The sequence below is a fragment of the Strix aluco genome, chromosome 11, assembly GCF_031877795.1.
Source record: "Strix aluco isolate bStrAlu1 chromosome 11, bStrAlu1.hap1, whole genome shotgun sequence".
NCBI classification, from domain to species: domain Eukaryota; kingdom Metazoa; phylum Chordata; class Aves; order Strigiformes; family Strigidae; genus Strix; species Strix aluco.
In genome coordinates, this window is record NC_133941.1 from 19,316,911 (window position 1) to 19,337,400 (window position 20,490).

At 36.0% G+C, this 20,490-nt stretch overlaps 1 protein-coding gene across 18 annotated transcripts in view; it reads left to right on the plus strand.

Moving 5' to 3' along the window:
• The window catches only part of DOCK3 (dedicator of cytokinesis 3), a 220,784-nt gene that overhangs the window by 60,700 nt on the left and 139,594 nt on the right, over window positions 1-20,490 (plus strand). For all 18 annotated transcript variants that reach the window (XM_074836469.1, XM_074836479.1, XM_074836470.1 and 15 more), the window contains exons 6-7: window positions 9,473-9,621; window positions 17,728-17,812. In XM_074836469.1, the coding sequence (XP_074692570.1) occupies window positions 9,473-9,621; window positions 17,728-17,812 (234 nt within the window). The remainder of the gene's footprint in view (window positions 1-9,472; window positions 9,622-17,727; window positions 17,813-20,490) is intronic.

A 20,490-nucleotide genomic window follows, 5' to 3' on the forward strand; every position in this document is an offset into this window, starting at 1 on the left:
TGGGAGGAATGTCTCATACCAGAGGGTTATGCCTCCATCCAGAGGGACCTGGACAAGCTGCAGAAATGGGCTGATAGGAACCTCATGAAGTTCAGTAAAAGAAAGTGCAAAGTCCTGTCCAGACAACAGAATATGCTAGGAGCCAACCCACTAAAAAGCTGCCATGCAGAAAAGGTCCTGGGAGTCCTGGTGGACACCAAGTTGACCATGAGGCAGCAGTGCACCCTTGCAGCAAAGAAGGTTAATTATGCCCTGGGCTGCATTAGGAAGAATGCCAGCAGGTCGAGCTAGGTGAGCTTTTCCTTCCATTCAGCACTGATAAGGCCACACCTGGAGTACTGTGTCCAGTTCTGGATCTCCAGTACAAAAGATGGACCTACTGGAGAGAGTCCAGAAAAAGGGCACTAAGATGATTGAGGGACTGGAGCATCTTGCATACAAGGAAACACTGAGAGAGCTGTGACTGCTCAGCCTGGAGAAGAGAAGGCTCAGGGGGAATATCAGTAAAGTGTGTATATATACCTGAAGGGAGGGTATAAAGATGACAGAGCCAGGCTCTTACTAGTGGTGCCTAGTGACAAGGCAAGAGACACAAACGGAAATACAGAAGTCTCTGCCTGATCATAAGGAAGCACTTTTACTGTGAGGGTGACCAAGTACTGGAACAGTTTGCCTAGAGAGACCATGGAGTCTCTATTTTTGGAGATACTCAAAAGCTGTCTGGACATAGTCCTGAGCGATCTGCTGTGCATGAACCTGCTTGGACCAGATGACCTCCTGAGGTCCTTGCCAGCATCAGTCATTCTATGATGTTTTCTACTGGCTACAGAATAACCAAATAGTGCAGAGGGTAATGGTCACTGTCAAAAGCAGCACTTCATCACTTGTGATGGTTCTGTCTTTTGTGAAGGGAATGGTGTTGAACATGACTAGTAACATACTTGAACAGGTATTTTAAGTGTTGTCCAATGTTAAGATGTTATCACAAGTCTCATGCTATTTCTAGTTGTTCTCAAACCCCCAAACTCTACAGTCTTGTAATCAGAATAATTTATTCTTCATGTAAAAAGGGAAAAGGAAAATCATGCTTTTCAAGCTCAGAGAGGGTCTTGAAAATGTAACGTGAATACTCAATACAGGATGTCTTTATACATCTCACAGAGGCATAACAGAATTATCAGCTGCAAAAGTAATGCATGTCAGATTTTTTTTTTTTCCTCTTTAGTTGGTTTACTGACCTTTCTCATTCACTCAGATTTCTGTTTGAGTGGTGCTGATCTGATTCAGAAATATATTTGGGGCCACACGCTGCGAGAAAGGAAGCCTCTTTCATGTTCTTCAGCTCTTTCCTTACTGTTATCTTTCAGAAAGTTGACTTATATTTATCTAGTTTATTTAGTAATACTTCCAAAGAAATATGATAGAGCAAAACGTATCGTTTTCTTGTTGCATCCTTTCAACAGTTACATGACATGATGAAGCCATTCAAAAAGGGGAGGAGACTAAAAACCAGGAAACTAAAAACCAGAAAATCATCCTTGATTAAATAGTGAAAACATTGCATGCATATTTTTTTCTCAGAATGGAAAATTAAGCTTATCTTAAATTGTATGTTCTTACATTTGAAAATGAAAACAAATTAAGTACATTTAATATACAAAGGATTTGGAGTTGGCTTCAATAAATGTAATATGGATTGAAAAGGGATGGGAGTTTTAATGTCACTTGTTTTTCAGTATTAGAAAAAAAGAATGAAAAATTAAACTTATGCATTTATCAGAATAGTTATCCCCTTCAATTCCATTTCCTTAAGCTTTGTTAAAAGTTTGTTACGATATTATGAAATGAGGTTAATGTTGCTGTAACTCCTAAAGAATTAGAACTTCAATTGAATTTCAACAAAATAATAGGAAGCTGCACATCTCTTTCACAATCTCATTTTTCCAGCCCTCAGTGACAGCCAGGATAGGGTTGGGCTGGAGACAGAGGGTCACTTTAGGGTATTTCTTCAACCACATTTTTCTTCTTCTCAGAAGAGGGTAATTATCCAACAGAGCCCCTCCTTATTTTTCATGGAGAAGACCAATCTCCCTTCTTTGTATCATATTTTTCTGTTAACCAAAAAAGCTAAACAACACTAATTTACATCCAGAATACCTGTCACATTCTGGCCAAGTTACATTTCTTGATGATGATGATACAGAGCCTAAAAGTAACAAAAGCATGTGAATACTAGTAGCATGGTCAGACACCAAAGCCATGTCAGATCTGTTTAAATTTTTTTCTGTAACTGTTAAATGTTGTCATCTGTTACTTGTTCCAAGTTACTCTATTAGACAACTTGGGTATCTGAAGTTGTAAATAAGGAAGAGATAGAAGAGTCAAGATGCACATTTTGACTGCTAGTGAGTTCAAAAACTTGTATTTGGAGTTATTTACATATATGGTATAACTGATTTTTAAAGTGGAAAAGTTGTTTATAAAGGAAATTGAAAAATATATTTTTCTTTGTACCATACTGCATTACTAGCAATAAAAATAGGTCCTGAATTGCATCATTAAGTTAGACTTTAAGGTCTATGAGGTGATACAAACAAATAGGAAAAAACTTCTTGAAGGAGGGTAGTAGCATGGTACTAACCCTTCATAAATATATTTTTCTTCATAATACTATACGGAGAGCTCTGAACTCGAGATGGGTCGATTTGTTAAATACAGACCATTGTGATAACATGCTTAAATATTACCTGCTGTCCTTCGTAGATAGTAATGGAGATCTTAGCAAAGAAAACAGCCCTTCAAGAACAAATAGCTTTGATAACATTATGAGGACTTGTCTCCTGTGTTGTGTTACTACCTTAAATGTTGCTATTGCTGTAATGTTACCTGGGTTCCTCTCGGCATGATGTTTATAGCTATGAAAAGATGTAGGGTATTCATTTGGTTTGCAACAGATGCAACGTATCACCAGGTTTTTGATCTTGTTGGTAGATAGCTTTGATTTAAATACACCATTTCATTTTTGGAGCAGATGGAAGAATTGTTTTCTGTTTAACATAAAGGATTTTAATGTAATTGCATTTTAAAAAAAATATTTTTTGTAGAAATCTGCAATCCAAGGAAGTTCTGAAATTATTTTGGAGGCAATCCAGTTGTTGCTTCACTAAAGTTTCTGGTAAAGCACATTAAATGGTCTTAAGTAGAGGAGGAGGTTAGCACAAGTTCTGCACAAATGAAATTTCTAGTACATTTCGGAGAAATAGTGGGAATAATGAGTGGTGAACAGAGTTTGTGTATATGCTGCTAGTATGAGGATGCCCATATAAAATCAGCTTCTGTATAATTTAAGACTTTATATCACAGGTTTCATTCTTTCGAGAATATTTTTTTTCTTTGCGACTCAGGGAAAGCCAGAATTCTTGTAGTTTCTACTTGGATTGTTTCCAAGAATGCAAAGAACCTTTTCATGAAGTTACTGATGTAAATTCAGTATATCTTTTAGCTCTTAGCTCAAGGGTTTCACTATTTGGAAGAAGCATATGGATATAGTATATCCAGAGAAGAGTTACTGTATTAAATAAAATATGGTGTATGGTGATTCAGATATGTCATTTAATCTAATGTAAAGGAAAAGCTTGTAGCAACATCTCTGCTTATCTTGTAAAGGTTTTATTTTGTTGTTTTGCTCTGATTTTGCTTTCTTTATTGATGTTCCATCATTCTTTTTACTGCTTAAGTTTTCCCTTTGTCATGTGTCAGTATTTTAAACTATTTTACACATTTTAATTGGCAAAAGAGTCTGAAGAATTTCTTTTTCTGTCACACTAATTTACTCTGCTTTAATACACACTGTAAATTGAAATGCCCTCTGTGAATACAGTAGAGAATCAATTTAAAACAGATTTATATTAGAGTAAATAATTTCTGTTTGATGCTAAAAGCTATGAATATTCATAGGAGAGAATAAATATTATTCATGTTAATGCATCCTTACTAATAAATAGAGAACTTCAGGATAGAAGAATGGAGATAAACCAAAACTGAGGTGTCCTCCTTTCTCAGTCTGTTAGTTGTTTGAAAGTCTAATGTTGTTTGTTGAATGTTCAATGATGTGCTGTTGAAGTGTGAGCTCAACCCCAGGCTCTTGTGAAAACTCAAGGACGGTACCACAACCCTTTGTAAATGTGCTTTGTAGTTTTAATCGGGAGAAGCTTTAATTTACTTTATTCTTGCTTAATGCTACTTTTCCCTATTTGTCTTCTGTATTTTTTTAACTGTTATTAAAGTCCGGTTTAGTTCTATAATAAAACAGGACTAGATGTCTAGGCACACATACAGAGCAGAAGAATATGTCCAAGTATTAATTGTGTTCTCAATTTGTCTTGCTTTTCTGTGGGTGCCAGTCTCAATACCTGCGTACTATCCACACCTCCCACACAAGTTTTACTTCAGTTCCTTTCCCTGAGACATCCTTGTATTGACCTGTAAAGTCTGACCTTTATTCATCAACAGACACTTGATGAATGCTACCTAATTTGACAGGTAGTGTTTAAGGTTTGCATGGTAATATTATTAGAGATTTTGGGTAAGATTAAACTATAAATATTGCACAAATCTATAAATTCCAACAGAGCTTTACTATAAAATAATTTGCTTAATTAAAAAATCCAGACAAAACTGAAAAGAAAGACATGAATTTTTTGTTTCCAGCTTCGCTACTTCCTTTCATGGGCTGATGGTGCTTGCAGGCTTTAATATCCAATTTAGATACTGAAATCCATAACAAGGAACCTGGGAAAAGCTACTCACTTTTATAAGGAAAATAATTTTTTGTGCCCCTCTCCCCTACTGTAGCCTAAGGCAGTTCTGTGGGAAATCTCTTAAGGGACTGCTCTTGAGAGAGGCAAAATCCTGACTTCTTTACAGTAGTGTTAAGTGAAGTCATGGTAACAAAATGACTATAAATAGGTCATCTTCCATAATATATCAGTCTTTTATATATTTTCATATTATGTGGTATTTATTTAGAGAAGGATAACAAAGGCAGCCTTAGTATTTCAAAGCCACCATAGACATGAAACAGGGAGCGTGCGCTGTTGCACTGAAGCATGAAACAGCTTTGTGTTCATGTGAGCGCAGGGTTATTTTCTGTGACTACCTGTTTAAAAGCCCCAGCCACCTGTGTCAGGTGCTGTGCCCAGGTGTTGGCAGTGGGGATTTCTCTGGGGAGAGGCCAGTTCCAGCTGGTTCCACAAGAGACCTGCTACAGGGCACAGCTGAGCCCGTTAGCAAAGCCGGTGACGCCTCTCGGAGAGCGTGTTTAAGAAAGGGCAAATGGCCACACAGGCGGTGAGGATGAGGAAAAAAAAGAGGGAGAAACAGCCCCATGAACACCCTGGCCAGAGCTGGAGGAGGTGAACAGGCGGTGGAGCAGGTATCCACACTGCAGGCCCTGGGGAGGACCACACCAGAGCAGCTTTCTCCTGAAGGACTGGGGCCTGTGGGCAGAACCCGTGCTGGAGCAGGGGAAAAGGGTGAGGAGGAAGGAGAAGCAGAGAGGAGCTGCTGTGGACTGAGCCCTGCCATTCTCCTGCTGGTGGCAGAGGAAGGGTGGAGGAGTCAGGAATGAAGGAGTGAAGTTGAGCCTGGCGAGAGGGAGGGTGGGGATGAGGGGTTTTATGGTTTTTGGTCTTTGTTTCTCACCGCCCAACTCTATTTTAATTGGCAATAAATTAAATTAATTTCCCCCAAGTAAAGGCTGTTTTGCTGGGATAGTAATTGGTAAGTGATCTCCCTGTCTTTATTGCAGCCCACAAATATTTTCATTTTATTCCCCTGCCCCCCCCACCCCTGGCTTGTTGAAGAGGGAGAGTGAGTGTGCAGCAGTGTGGGGGCCTGGCAACCGGTAAAGGTCAACCCTCCACAACACCTAGACCATCTTTTGACTTTTGATCTCTATAGAGTTAATATGGAGTCATTAAAAGGAAAAAAATGATCACCAGAATTCCACTTTTTGATGTGTAGCTGTACATATGAGGATTATTCAAGCATTGATAAGCATGACTTGTTAGTGGTAACAGATCAAAGAAACACAGCAAATGTTTTTGTGTCTGGGGATAGTAAAATAAGGCAACAAGATGTGCTAGAGGACAGACTTGTGCTGCTTATAAATAGAGGGTCCCTAATTCATTAAGGCTATCCACATTCTTTGTCCCTGACACACCCTCATTATTACCATAAAAGTTTTGTGTACTTTTATATTCTGGATGCGAAACAGTTGCCAAATATGTTCATAAATGTTCACAGCAGATCATTCTGGATGGACTGATAGTGTTCATTGCTTGGTAGTTTGTGACAAAGTTGGATGAAAAATGAGAGGTTGTATGAAAATTTACTGTAAAACAGAATGAACACTTACATATAAGCTTGACTTGCATTTTTTTATTTAGCTATTAACAAGATGATAAAGTTTTAGGTTTGTTTATGGTGCTACTCTGACTAAAATTGCTTGAATGGCTCTAATGCATAAAATTAGTTTTTCTGGAAATGTGGAGTCTAGGGTCATCTGTTTCACTTTAATCAGTTTTCTTGATATGGGGGTAGGAATCCTGATCAGCTCAGCTTAGTGTTGAATTTTGAAGGTCTTTTTTTCTTGGAAGAGAGAAGGCAGAGGAAAGTCATTAAAATACCTGGATCTCTCTTCCTCCCTCGCTCCCAAATGGAGGTTATTGGTCACTAGACTCTATGTAGTGTGAAGAACGGTGTTATAAACTGGGTTTTCGACTGCTTCAAACCCCTTACTGCCTGCAAGCCTGGAATTAAGCTGTGTTCAACTCTGTTCTAGCACTCCTTTTTCCCTCACAAGTATTTTCCTTCACTTCAATGGATCTTGCATGTATGGTTCACTTCATCACTGTTCGCCTGAGATCACAGCTACAGTTTCTCTAGCTTTCCACTTTCTGATACCTCTTCCTTCCTTATAGGGGACCTTGCATTTTCAGAAAAGGACACCATATGTTTAGCTTTCTATCAATACTTGCTCATTCTGTTCAAAGCAGATGAGGTATTTTTTGAAGAACAAGTTTGAGAACTAAAGCTGAAAAGGGCATGTTGTCCTGATCATGAAACACGAGAGAGGTGCTTGACGTTCGAGAGAGGTTTGAGTTTTGAGGGTTTTTCTTTTTTTCGGATCATTGTGTAGGACTTAATGTGCCTAGCTTTTACAAAATTGTATTGTAGAGTCTCATTTCTTATTTATTTGTATTTAAAGTAAGTACTTCTGATACTTATGTAAAAAATAACTGTGTAAAGATAAGTCCAGAACATACAGCAATTTAACCAGCATAGTGTTCTGGATGTGAATGCATTGATAGCCTTGAAACCACCATTACTAGTGTGAGAGGGTGATTCTTTCAGCAGGTTTATTTGGAAAGTCTGAATATGATGATTTTGGAGCTGATTCTCATGATCATTTCATTGCCAACTGTTTTATTGATAGTATATACCTAATTTGCTTATTTGGTAGTCCCAAACTCCTTTTTCTTCATCTTGTGTTAGAATAAGTAATGACCTTTTCTTGTTTGCATAAATAGCGTATAAAAATGGGCATTTCCTATACCTTCTGCCTTCTTCAGCTTATATAGCATTTATTTTTGACCACATTTAGTGAAAAAACCTAAACACAAATCTAGAATAAGTATTTTTGGCCCTGGAAATGCATGTCTTTCTGTTGGATCTGGTGTCTGTATTTAATTTTCTGGGGCAGGACCATAACCAATGTTGATGTATAGTTGAAAGATTGTGCATCTTTTAATCTCAAAATTGCTTGGTAAGAACAGCAGATGATTCCATCTGTGCTGTAACCTGCTTCAGCAAAACAGATGTGTAATCAGGTTCAGAGAAATTAACAAATTGCTGATCAAAATGGATTGGATTGAAATCTGTTTTCCCAAGTCATGCAAATGCAGTGGTCTTGTAGGAAAACAAACTCAAGTAGATGGAAATTCTGTTTTCATCTTGCCTATTTTTGGTAACACAAGTGAAAAAATTTTTTTCTAATAATATGTTGCAATACAAAACACATTTTTCTTTGTAGATGTTCCTCTATCAGATCAAGTCTTGATAAATGCAGGTATCTTTAATTAGAGAGATTTTTATAAAACACTCATTTACAAGCAGAAATGCGATCAAGGCAGTGCTAGCTTATGACGTCTCAGTTTCAGCGCATCTAGTCAGTGTTGTCCCTAAGTGAGATTGAAACATTTCAAGCTTTGCATACAAGTGGGAATGGAGCTTAGCTGTTTAAAAAAACAGCATTCAGCTGCAACAGGATTTTTTTTTTTTTTCTTCTTGGGATCCTCATTCATTGCACATTGGTCATTTTATGGAGTATGAGACATGGTCTGTGTAGACAAGAGCTGCCCTGGCACACAATTCTTACCTAGCAGATACTAGAGTAGTTTGGACACCCTTCCTTATCTTATGGATGCTTGTAGGTGGCCTTGGTTGTTAACATCAGAATTTCCTTTTTTGTGGTCTTCCCATGTAGTTATTTCCTGCAGGAAAAAAATGTATTTCCACTTCTGTCTGTTTTTTGGGGGTTTGATTTTGGTTTCTCCCCACCCCCCCATTTAAAGAATAATACTAGTTCTTTTGGAAAGGATTGCAGTGTTAGTTGTTTAGATTTTTTTTTCTGATGGTGGCGGTGTGGGATTTTTTTTACTGTCTATGGTAATTTTCCTCTTCTAAAGTAGTTTTGCATGTGGATTTTATCATTAATTGTTTTAGTCCCTTTTAGAGTGCAGATAATGAATATTTGTATCCTCTTTATCATTAATTGTTTTAGTCCCTTTTAGAGTGCAGATAATGAATATTTGTATCCTCTCCACCTAACATAGATACCTGGGTAAATGTTAGTAATTGGAATATTAAAAGTGGTTTTCTGTTGTGGTGAATCATTGTTGTGCTAACTGGTCAGAGCCATTAAGTTAGCTGCTGACAAAACCCAAATTTTTTCACCTCTCTGTTACTTTAAATCTAAATCCTTCAATTTATTATGTGATTGGAATAAGTGATTCCTACTGCACATTATGAATCCTCTTATCTATAGCATTAGGTTCCATCAAAAAATGGACCCCTTAATAGATTGAGCCTAAACTTTAGAAATAAGAAGTTACTCAGTTTAAATAGCATCAGTTAACACTACTTTTTGATACAAATATTTTAAAGCTTGTTCAAACTGGATTAATGTTCCTCTAGGGTAATTAAATGAAAATTTGGTAACTTATTAATATCTCTCTCTCTTTCTTTCTCTTTCTTTCTCTTTCTTTCTCACACTCTTTCTCTTTCCAAACTTATTAATCTCTCCTCCCCTCTTTCTCCCCCCCACTTTTCTCCCCCCTGCCCCCTTCCTTTCTTTCTTTCCTTCTTTCTCTCTCTCTTCCCCTCTCCTCCCAAAAATATGCCTTTACAGAAACATAAGGTAGATCTTTTCTACAAACTGCGGCATGTGATGAATGAACTCATTGACCTACGTAGACAGCTGCTGTCAGGTCACTTGACACAGGATCAGGTGCGAGAGGTCAAGAGACACCTCACAGTGAGGCTGGACTGGGGCAATGAGTAAGTACAGGTACCAGCTGGGTACTGTTTGTTCTAATTATTTTTAAATAGCTTTTCTTAAAAAAAAAAACCCAAACAAAAAAAACAAACCACAGCAAACCAACATCACTTTCCTTCCAGTAGTATTTGTACACAGGTAGAACATTTGATTATTTGGAAATCAAATATAACTTTTTACAGTGAGTTTATTGCATAGTTGTACTATTACTATAAAATGAGCTGCTTGCATATTAGTAGGCCTTTTCTAAGGCTATCTGCACTTTTAAAAGGTTTAGGTCACTTTATCTACTTTGTGTCAATATAGTGAATATTAGGCCTGGGAGGATGTGTTCATAGATACTAAAACCATATTTTTTCAGTTGAACTATTTTAATGGTTGGTACAATAAGTAGAGAATCTCCCTGTCAACAGTGACACCGGACCTGAGGTTGTGATATTTAGACTTTTTATATAATGACATTTCTCAGAGGCTTAGCCTCTCCATGGTCAGTTCTGTGGTGAATTTGTGGAGAGGTTTTTTTAGAGCCAAAGAGGACAGCAATTCAGATAGAAACTGAAATGGCAATAAATTGTGAGTAGACAAAAACTAGCCCTTCACCAGAAGTGGTTTTGTTCTGAGATACAGTGTATCAGACAGGTAAGTTTTCCATGACACACATATGAACTTTGCAAAGGAAATATTAGTCTCCTCAGACATAATAGCAACTGCTTTTCAACCAGGAGTAGGTTTAGTGCTACTTAACATATGGGGGGCAGGGAGGAATTCCGAAAGTTGACAACTAAGAAAGTTAAATGTTTTTCACTAACATGTCTTTGTCATGTCTCTGTTCCTTAGCCACCTACTTCAGGACTCTCTCAGAGACATACTTGAATACATTCATGAAGATTTAGCTAGCCCCCATGCTACATTTCATTCCTCTCTTATTGAAAGCAAGCTCTGAAGGACATAGACATAGACTAATAGATTGCATCAAGTCATTGTTCTGCAGTGCGGAGTTACAGATATTTTCCGTTATCATTCCCAGTAGAGTAAATGGGAACTAAGAGACCATTTTTGAACATTATGCCTAGACATTTTTGCTCAGAGAGTGTATGGATGAAATTAGCTGCAGAAATGTTGTAAGAAAGAGATGGGGAGAGTAGACAGCAATGCAGCAATGAAGAGAATAGGTTGTTCAATGAGGTGGCTATAGACGTCTTTTTTAAAATATAAAATCATTAAATACAAAGTGCATTAAAACTATAAAGATAAATCTAATGCATTACAATTATGGAGATGCATCAGTGAAATCAGTAAATATAAATATGTTCATGACGAAATTCATCTGCTTAGGATGCTTGTTAAGGAAAAAAAAGAACAGGTACTGACCTTCCTAGAGAAAAAGGCATGTGAATCAGAGATATGCTTAAACCGAAGAGGGTATCAATGAAGGAACTGCATAAAAAGGCATATGATTGAAAAGGTATTTAGTTAAATCTGTACACTATGCAGTATTTAAATATAAATGTCTGGGAGTTTGGAAGGTCCTTCTGAAACATCACTCTTTTCCATAGAATTTCTGGGAGAGTTCTGTCACTTTCTTGTATGTCCCCTCTTTAAGTTTTATCATGAAACTGATGACCACCTGTCTTAATCTGTTAAAAAAACTAATGATTTTTCTATACATATTCACATAGTACTGCCATTTCTCAAATAATGTAATAATATTCATTGCTTAGTCTATCATACTTGAGACTTGCAAATAAAATAAATGAAAAATGTTATTACAAAGCATTAATGTTAACTGAGAAGCTTAAATACATGCAATTTGAGCAGGTCTGTAATTATTCAAGACAGTACTGTCTAACTGGAGACATTCCATGCCCAAGTATCTTTCAGGAAACAAATAATCTTAGACATTTAATATGTAGCATGTATGTTTACTTAGTGTAAAGCTACTTTTATCCTGACCTTGATCATTAATGCATCATATTATTTGGGAAGGAGTGATGCAAATGTGAAATGCACACTTCCTGTTACCACCAGTTAGGGGTTTTTTTCAGTTTGTTGAACTGGTCTCATTTTCCCTTAAATACACTGGCAGCGGTTCTGGTAGTCATCCCTTGTGTTCTCGTAGGAGTTGGTGGAAATCAAGGGACAGATACAGTCCTTGGATTAGTAGTTAAAGATTTTTTTGTGAAAGAAATAATTGAGACTGGTTTCAGAACTACTACAGTGAACTTTTCTTTTTGCTTATTTTTGTACGCTTAGCCTAAATACTAAGAAGTTTTGCTCTGTAGTTTGGCCTATTTAAAATGGAGGAATATTATTTATTTTACAATTACTGTTGCTACCCTTTTGTATTATTGCTAGTCATTCTTATAATGCAATACTGATTTCCACTTAGTGTAGCAATTTAGTTTTCTCTTGCTTATACATTATTTTTCCCCATTAGAAAAATATGATCCTGGATGCATCCTTTTTACGATGCTTTGTTACTTCTTCCAAGTTAGCTTGGTTTTGTATGCATACAGTGGGTGGTAGTGCTGATATATAGGTTTTTGTATTTCCCAATTTCTCAAAAGAGCAGAATTCCCTACCTTCAGATAAGCATCTTACTGGTTTTAGACTTCCAGTTTTAAGCATCCTTCTGTGTATTTCTGCACAGCTGAAATTTCATATACCATCTTTTTTCCTGCATATCTTGCTAGATTTTATGCAGAATGTAACAAATACTCGTGTTTTTTAAAAATGTTTCACTCTGTTACCATTTATTAGAATATTGATCTATTGAAGTCTGAAATGCTATTGGAAATATCCAATGGTCTGTATAGAACAAGGAAAAGGTTGTAGAGCAGGAAACAAACGTTATAAAGCTGGAGTCTGCAATTCATCATCTTATTTTAAATCATAAAGTGAAATCTGCAGTTGTTCATCTCATTTTAAATCACATTGCAAGTAACATAGAAGCTTGATTTTGAAATATTTGGTTAGGGTTTTTTTAAATGAATGGGTAAGGTTTTCAACTTTTACTAGTGGTTAGAATGGGAAACCAGAATTAAAGTTTTTTACTAACAAAAAGATGTTTCACTCTAGAGTCTTGCATCAAAAACAGATGAGGGGATTGGCCTTACAGAGCTTCTATTTGAAATGTGAGAACTCTGCTTCTGCTCCAGTGCAAAAAATTAATTGCAGCAGTATGTGCGTCCCTTATTTACCAAAAAGGCAGATGAAGATTTCAGGACAGTAATTTAACTTAAAAATCAGAGAGCATCTTAAATGATCTTCAGGATTGATTCTTTCAGATTAATAAAATACCTGTCAGGAGATTAACAGAAAGCATCCAAGTTTCTGAGCACAATCGCTTTCCCTTTTATACTGAGGGAAGACACTTCCCTCCCTATAAATGTGGGATAGATGCTCTATGTTTAGGCTCAGAAACAGAGTAGGGGAGGGGGAGACACCAATACTTAGAGATTTTAGACAGGTAAAAACCATAAACAAGATGAGTTTATAGTCTTATATTACTTTTAAGTCAAAAGTTTTTCTTTTTCACATAAAATGTTATTAAAATCATTGCATTAAAAGAAATCTTCCAAATAGTTGCCATAAATTCTGCACAGAAAGATCCACAGATAGCCAAAAATTACAAATGAATGTTTAAAAATAAAAACAGGGGAAAAAATGTTAGAAAAATCTTTCATACTGTCATACAAATAAAATGAAACGCTGTTTTAAAGTCATGGTCTTTCTCTTACCTCAAAATTACAGTCGGAAAGCCAGCAGTACCTACTAACTACTAACATGCGTAACACTAGAGGGAATAGTGTGATACCATGAAGTAAGCATAGTCTTAAAACTCAAGTCCTAAATTTTAGTGCTTACATCCTTAGAAGATTATTTTTGGACTGTGGGTGACTTACTCTCTTGTCATACTTTTCTTGACATAAAAGGAAAAAGAATTACTTCCTGGCAGTGTTGCAACAATTAGCTTAAGTTTGTAAAATGCATTTGGAGATATGTATTAGATGTACATATGAGGTCATAATATCTGGAAATGATTTTGAAAGTTACAGAAATTCTTACTAGTAGTTGTCATTGTTGTATCAAAGGTGATCAAAATAGGAGTGAACAATTTAAACAACCACAATGGAATGCCTTTAAGAAGGTTGCAGAAAGAATAGTTACCACTTCTGTCTAAATATGTAATATTTTTTCCCTCTCCTGAATATGCTTGTAGTAATGATTGAAGAGGGATTAAAATTGTAAGGAACTCTCTTGGATGTCAGTCTTTGAGGAAGACCTTAATAACCTCTCTCTGTAGTCTGATACTTCCATGTTCAGAAGTATTTGCTGCCATTCCCTTTAATCAATTCCTTACTAAGATTACTTCCCTTCATCTCATCATCTTCATTTTAAGAAATAATTTCCTGCGTAACATTACATCAGGTCTTTACTAATTTCTTTACAGATTACAGTCCCTGCAGTTTCTTTGTATACAAAGTAACTTAATTCTGTCAAAGAAAAGTATCAAGTTGTATTAGCACATTCTAATTTTCACAAACATGTCTTTCATGTATTTAATTTTCCATGGATTTCTGTATTTCATTTCCTTCAAAGTCTGCACGTATTCTATGTGAATTACTGTCAGGATCATATCCTTTCCCTTCACCACCTTTATAAATGTATTTGTAAAAGAGAAATATCAATGATATTACATGAGGCTTTGATATAATGAGAGAAGGAACACAAGGAGAACTGGTGGATGCAAAATTAAAGCTGAAAAGAGTCAAGGTAAAGTGCAGGTTTTTGAAGCGAAGGGGATGAGATCTTGCACACTCTAGAGATGTGATGAGTTCTCCCAATCTATTCTTCAAGATTGGATGTGCAACTTAAAGACATTTTTCAATGACAAATTTCTGCAAGGTTCTTCTAGGAAGAGTTGTTATGACTTGTGGGTTTATGAGTTCTAAATGGTGTAACATTGGTATTATAAATAAACGAAAGAAATTAGGATCGTGGTTCAAAATTACCATTAAACCCAAGTTGACTTTCTCTAGAAGCCCGATTAACCTGAAGTAGAGTTTATCCCTTTCAGTATTAAAAATGCTAGTATTTTTGTCTATTGGCTTGTCTTCGTATTACTTGAGAGAAGGGTGTCTAGAGATTTGAGGTGGTGGATTTTGTTTAAATATTTTTTTTCCCAAAGAAAGGAAAATTCTAAAGACTTCTATGTAGAAGAGGAGGAATATCTAAATGTCACCTGGAGTTATCCCAGTCGTGCTCTCAAGAGGTAATTGATAGGCTTGGGGACATTTTGTAGATATACTTGGGAAATATTTTTGAAAGGCTGTTCAATGTTAAGGCAGAATAAAAAGGCACATGAATTTGCTTGTAAAAGAAAGTATTGTGGAGAGAGGAACTGTCAAATAAACAAAACACATTATCTAATTTTTATGCATGCTATGTTTTGGAGAAATACTGCTTGGCAGCTGGTGCTCTTATATTCCCACAGTATTTGATAATAGAGAGTGAAAGTGGGCCACTGACTACCATTGCCATTTCAAGCACTAGGTTGTCAGTCCTTCGCAGACAAAAATAATTGATACAAATTATATGCATAAACCTGAACTTCCGCCTGCACAATACATGACAGCATGTTAGTACCAAAGCAAAAGACACATTTACTTGCTGGGAGCAAGTATAGTGCAGGATTAGCGTAGTATTAGAGAATGAGAATCTTCTGGGCTGGAAATCCATGGTGTTAAGGGATTTAACTAAAAATAGGATATTGAATAAGTTTCATAGGGATGCTACCGCAGTTGTGTTGAACATTATTAAGTAGAAGATAATACCTTTGTCATGTATTGAGTAATGAGTCCAACCACCGTTTGACCTCAGTTCTCTAGAGAGTTGAAATTATGAGAATAGAACAATATCAGGCTATGATTGGCTTTGGCAGTTTTTTCTGTAACACTTTAATAGTGCTTTGTGACTGCAGTGGCACTGTAGTGCACTTACAAGTGGTTTTGATAATGTTATTAGGAAGTCATTTGTTAATATCTGTATGTTGAAGAGAAATTCCTTTATGAATATAGTTTAGGGCTGGGTGTTTGTAAACATGTGAATGACAGGGTCCCTATTTTGGAGGTGGTTCAGATATTCAGATTCAGGAAAACTTCTGTGAATGAATATGTTGAGCATTAACTTTTAAAAAAAACTTTGAAGTGGACTCTTTGGTAACAGGTAAAAATAGTAATATGCATTTTTTTTCTATTATATTTTTGGACTTTCTATTATAAGTAGGCTCAAATGGCAGCTGCAGGTAAGCATTACCTAGTGCATTCTTATTTTAATCTTTTTCATTTGGTAAATAAATACAGTAATTTTCATCTTCACAGCTGCAGTTTTCAGATAGCTGGTGTTTGATAGGTTTAATCAAAACAAAATGTGCGAAAGGTGTATAACCATCACTTTCACAATTTAGCCTTAGAGTTTAGAAACCGGTATTTGGCATGAAAACTGCATCGAAGAAGGAAAATTGTTTCTTTTTCCATTGAAAATGTAATTGCTTTTGGCAAAGAACTAAGAATGTGGAAATTCCAGTTTGTCAGTACAGTATTTTAATGGCAATTACGGTACTGTCTAACAGTTGTTTGCCAGCAAGTGGACTGGGCTGAGCAATTTTTTTGAGATGTGATGGTTTAAGGATATAATTAAGGAAGGAAAACCTGATTAAGCAAAGTTTCAAAAAGAATTATGGATTTGGGAAACATGGGAAATGATTGAAAGTACAGTGGTCAGCAAAGGTAACTGGGCGTCATGCAAACCACTGGTTCTTCCTTGCTGTTGTTTGAAGTTAATTGCTCAGAAAGACACTGTATTGTCTAGAGGCTTCTGTTTATTGCACCATACAATTATTCTGCAGTACCTGAGAGGTTTTTTCAAATAAAATTTTTCATTTGCCATCAGGAACAAGTCCGTGCAGAATGTTTCCCCCTCTGATTACAAAATTAAATTGACTTTTGCTTTTCTTTTATAGTTAGTGACAGAAAGAGTGCAAAGGTAATCCATGAGGGCACCTCTTCTGAATTTTTTTCTTTAAGACTATTAAGAATTTCAATATAAAATATCTGCAAATAATGTATCAAAGTTACGTTGATGATGAAAGCAGGAAAATGGTTCATTCATGTGTTTCTTTAATTTTCCTCCTATTGTGTGTGCTTAGAATAGCTTTTTACTGTAATGCTCAGAACTCTTTATGCCTCAGAACATGAAGATCTACAGAGCAAAAGTTGGGTTTTGACATCTTATTCTGCAGTCTACAATTATCAATTAATTGTTAATAGTTGTTCATTTATTTGTCTGGATGCAAAATACCTTATTCTGTCTACTACTCACATGCACCTGTGACATAAACTGCCTTCTTTACTACAGAATTTCTTAACTAGTCATCTTCTCTACACTGGTATACTTTTTTTAAAAAAATAGTTTATATGTTTGATTTGAGCCAAAATATTATTTCAGCTAAGAGTAATTAAAAAGCATTTTTGGTATGTGTATGTTACAAATACAGATTTAAATTCTTGTTGATATTGCAGTTATTGTTTATTATTGAAAAAATACTGTGTTTATGCAGTGATAAAGTTGGGGGTTTAGCTGCATGAATATCAGGAATTTCAAATCAGCTTCCCAAGGCACAGTATCTATTTGCACATTTGAGTAGGGTTACTAATGGAACTTTTTCATTATGTAGTGCAGGAACTTACTCAAATACTGCAGCAGAAAGCAGAGTACTACCTTTATTTGCCTAGTACATTTCTGTGTACGAAATGAACTTGTTCTGGATACTGCACCAACATATTGCCCAAAAGCTTCAACTAGCATTAATTGCTATAGCTCCACTGAAGTCAGTGAACAAAAAGTAGCAAGTTCTTAGTGGATTTCGGTTGATATTTGCATTTAATTCTGTTTAGAACTATTATCTGTTTAATGATTTAACAATTGCAAAAAGACAAGCAGTTCAGTATTTTTTGTGTCCTTGCCTTGAGTAAGCGCGTGTAGTAGACAATAATGAACGCTCTAACGTATTATACTTACTGTTGTTCCTTCCTTCTCTTTTGCAGACATTTGGGCCTAGATTTAGTTCCTCGGAAGGACTTTGAGGTTGTGGATTCAGATCAGATCAGTGTTTCAGATCTTTATAAAATGGTAAGAAATCTGTGGGAGATTCCTTTGAGTTCTCACTTTGGGAGGGAAAGAAGGGAAAAAGTTTTATTTTTTACTCTTAACTATTTTCTTGATTAGAATAGTGTCATAAACTGAATGCCTTTTTCATTTGCACTCTAACCACCAGAATAGTCAGTGTCTCTAGTACCCTGAGTTTAGTAAGAATGAACCAACTTTCTTTTGGAAATAGCATGCTTATATACATTTTAATTTCAATTTACAAAGTAACATGGTATGAAAACTGGAGAAGGTAACTTTAAATGTTTTTTCCTACAGTTTTCTTGTTTTTAAAATCTGTTGTTTCAGAAGCAACAAAGGTTCTAAAAAACCAGATCCATCATATACAGCTAATAGGAATCCTTTTAAACTTTGGTATTTGTTGCTAAAATCAATATGCTAGCATTAAGTGAAGTAGCAATAATCTTTTCTCATTTATTTGTAGAATTAAAGAAAAACAGGACTGGAAAATCTTAAGAAGTCATCCAGTCCATTCTCCTGCTTAATGTCAGGATCAACTGTCTCTTGTCATTTATGACAATTTCTTCTCTGTTTCTAAATAGCTCCAGTGGTTAAGACTCCACAGTATACCCAGGCAATCTTTTTTGCTCTGTTCACTGTTCTTACAGTTTGGAAGTTTTATTAATGGTGGTCTTAATACATAGACATTTCTCACTTGAGGTTAAGCTTCACATCTTTCTGTCATGTCCACAGAGAAACTCCTGCTTGTTTGCATCACCCTTCGTGTACTTCAAGACTTGTTAAGTCCTATTCAGTCTTCTCTTCCTGAGGCTAAAGAGCCCCATTTCTTTCAGTTTTTCTTTATAAGTCAGGTTTTCCAGACTGCTGGTTCCTGCGTGTGTTCTGCAGATGTTATATTATATAATCTGCAGTTTGCCACTGCCTTTTGCAAATATACTATTGAATTCTGTTAGATGAGAAATAATACAAAATCTTGGAAGCTCTGGAGATTAACTGTGGTGATACCTTGCAGAGGTCTATTCATTTGAAAGCACTGTGAGCCAAGCAGGTGTCCTGGCAAAATTTATTGATGTATAATGAAGGCGGCTAACAGATTGATGTTACTTGGTCATTACTTCATACAGCAATTATTAACTTGCTGGGAGATAGAACTGCTACCTGTTGTAGGATCTAGTGTTGATCAGCCTACTTCTTCCATTATTTAAAGCTTCTTGAGCCTGGAGTCCATCAGCAGTTTGTGTGACTCCAGAAAGTCCCTGAGAGCCACTATTGATTCTTTGAGGAGAGTCTGCCGATGCAGATGAAGAATACTAAAGTGAAAAGTCTGCTTCTAGCAATTGGATAGGCCATAAATATCTTTGCCCTGTTTCAAAGATTTGGAGCTCATAGAAGAGGTGAGTAATGAGGGAGACCAGTGAATAAGTCAATTTAAGTAAAACTAATCCTTGAATGTTAAGGCCATCTCTATTGTGTGGCGATGTCCCTTAGAAAACCTATGTGGTGCATTTGAATAAGAATGTTAGGATTTTCAGGAAAAGTAGTACAATTCCTTCATTGCAGTGAGTTCCAAATTCTATCATTATTATCCACTAGTACAGTCATATTAGTACATAACAAGTTAAAGTTGCTTTAGAAATGTGAATTGTGCTATTAATGAACTCTAAAGCCACTAATGCACTTCACAACTGTATTTGGATTCTTCTTTGTTAGTAGGACTATGTAATACAGTTAACTTTGTTTTGGATCATGATGTAACTCTAAAGGGAGAAACAGCATGTAATGTCCAGCAGAAAGTGAATAAAGACCTTTCCTGAGATGCTACTTTATTTAAGAAAGGAAAAAAAAAACCCACCAACTGTGCAAACAAAAAAGCTCCAAGCAATTACTTTAATACTTCTTAGTTTAATATCTTGCAAAGAAAATAGTGTTTTTTCTACATAAATATTATTACAGTTTCACTTACTTCTAGTAAACCTTTCCTATTTTAAAATGTTTTTGGCTTTCAGCTATCTAAGATTAGGGAGTGATAGGTCTGTGTCTAGGTGGGTATTTTTGAGATGCAAGATGTACTTCTCCCTAAAATAAAGGCATTTTTTTGTAAACAGGCCATATGCTGTTGCTGTTTTGGATTATTTGCACCATATAACAGTGGATTTCGTGGAAAGGAATAAAAATTGTTGCATAAGAAATATTGAAGTACATCACTCTATAGTACTAATTTTTAATGTTTGTTCCTGATTTGCCATAGTCTGAGGAGAGTTTGATGCTGTTACAGCAGAGTTTTCCTTCAAATACAGTATAGAAATAACTCAGTACAAAATTAAATCGGTAATGACTCATAGAATGGAAGATAAGTTGCTAACAGGACTGCATTATTATTCTGTGTTTCATTCTGCAGGTTTTTTTACTCTGAATATTTGTAGTACAGCAAATAGCTAGTATTTAATTGTCAGAGTAGTCTGATTATGCCACCCACCTTAGTCCTGAAGAAAATGTCCACAGCACAGTTTGCTGCTCGGTTCTGGGCTGGTATCGGGACATGACCATTAGTCAGTTCACACCTCACTGTTGCTTTAGTTTGTATATTCAAGAAGACAGTCCTGTCTAATCACATCTAGCTTCATCGTCAGAAGGCAATTTTAGGAACCAAAACAGCTGAAAACCTGTCTTTTTTTTACCTT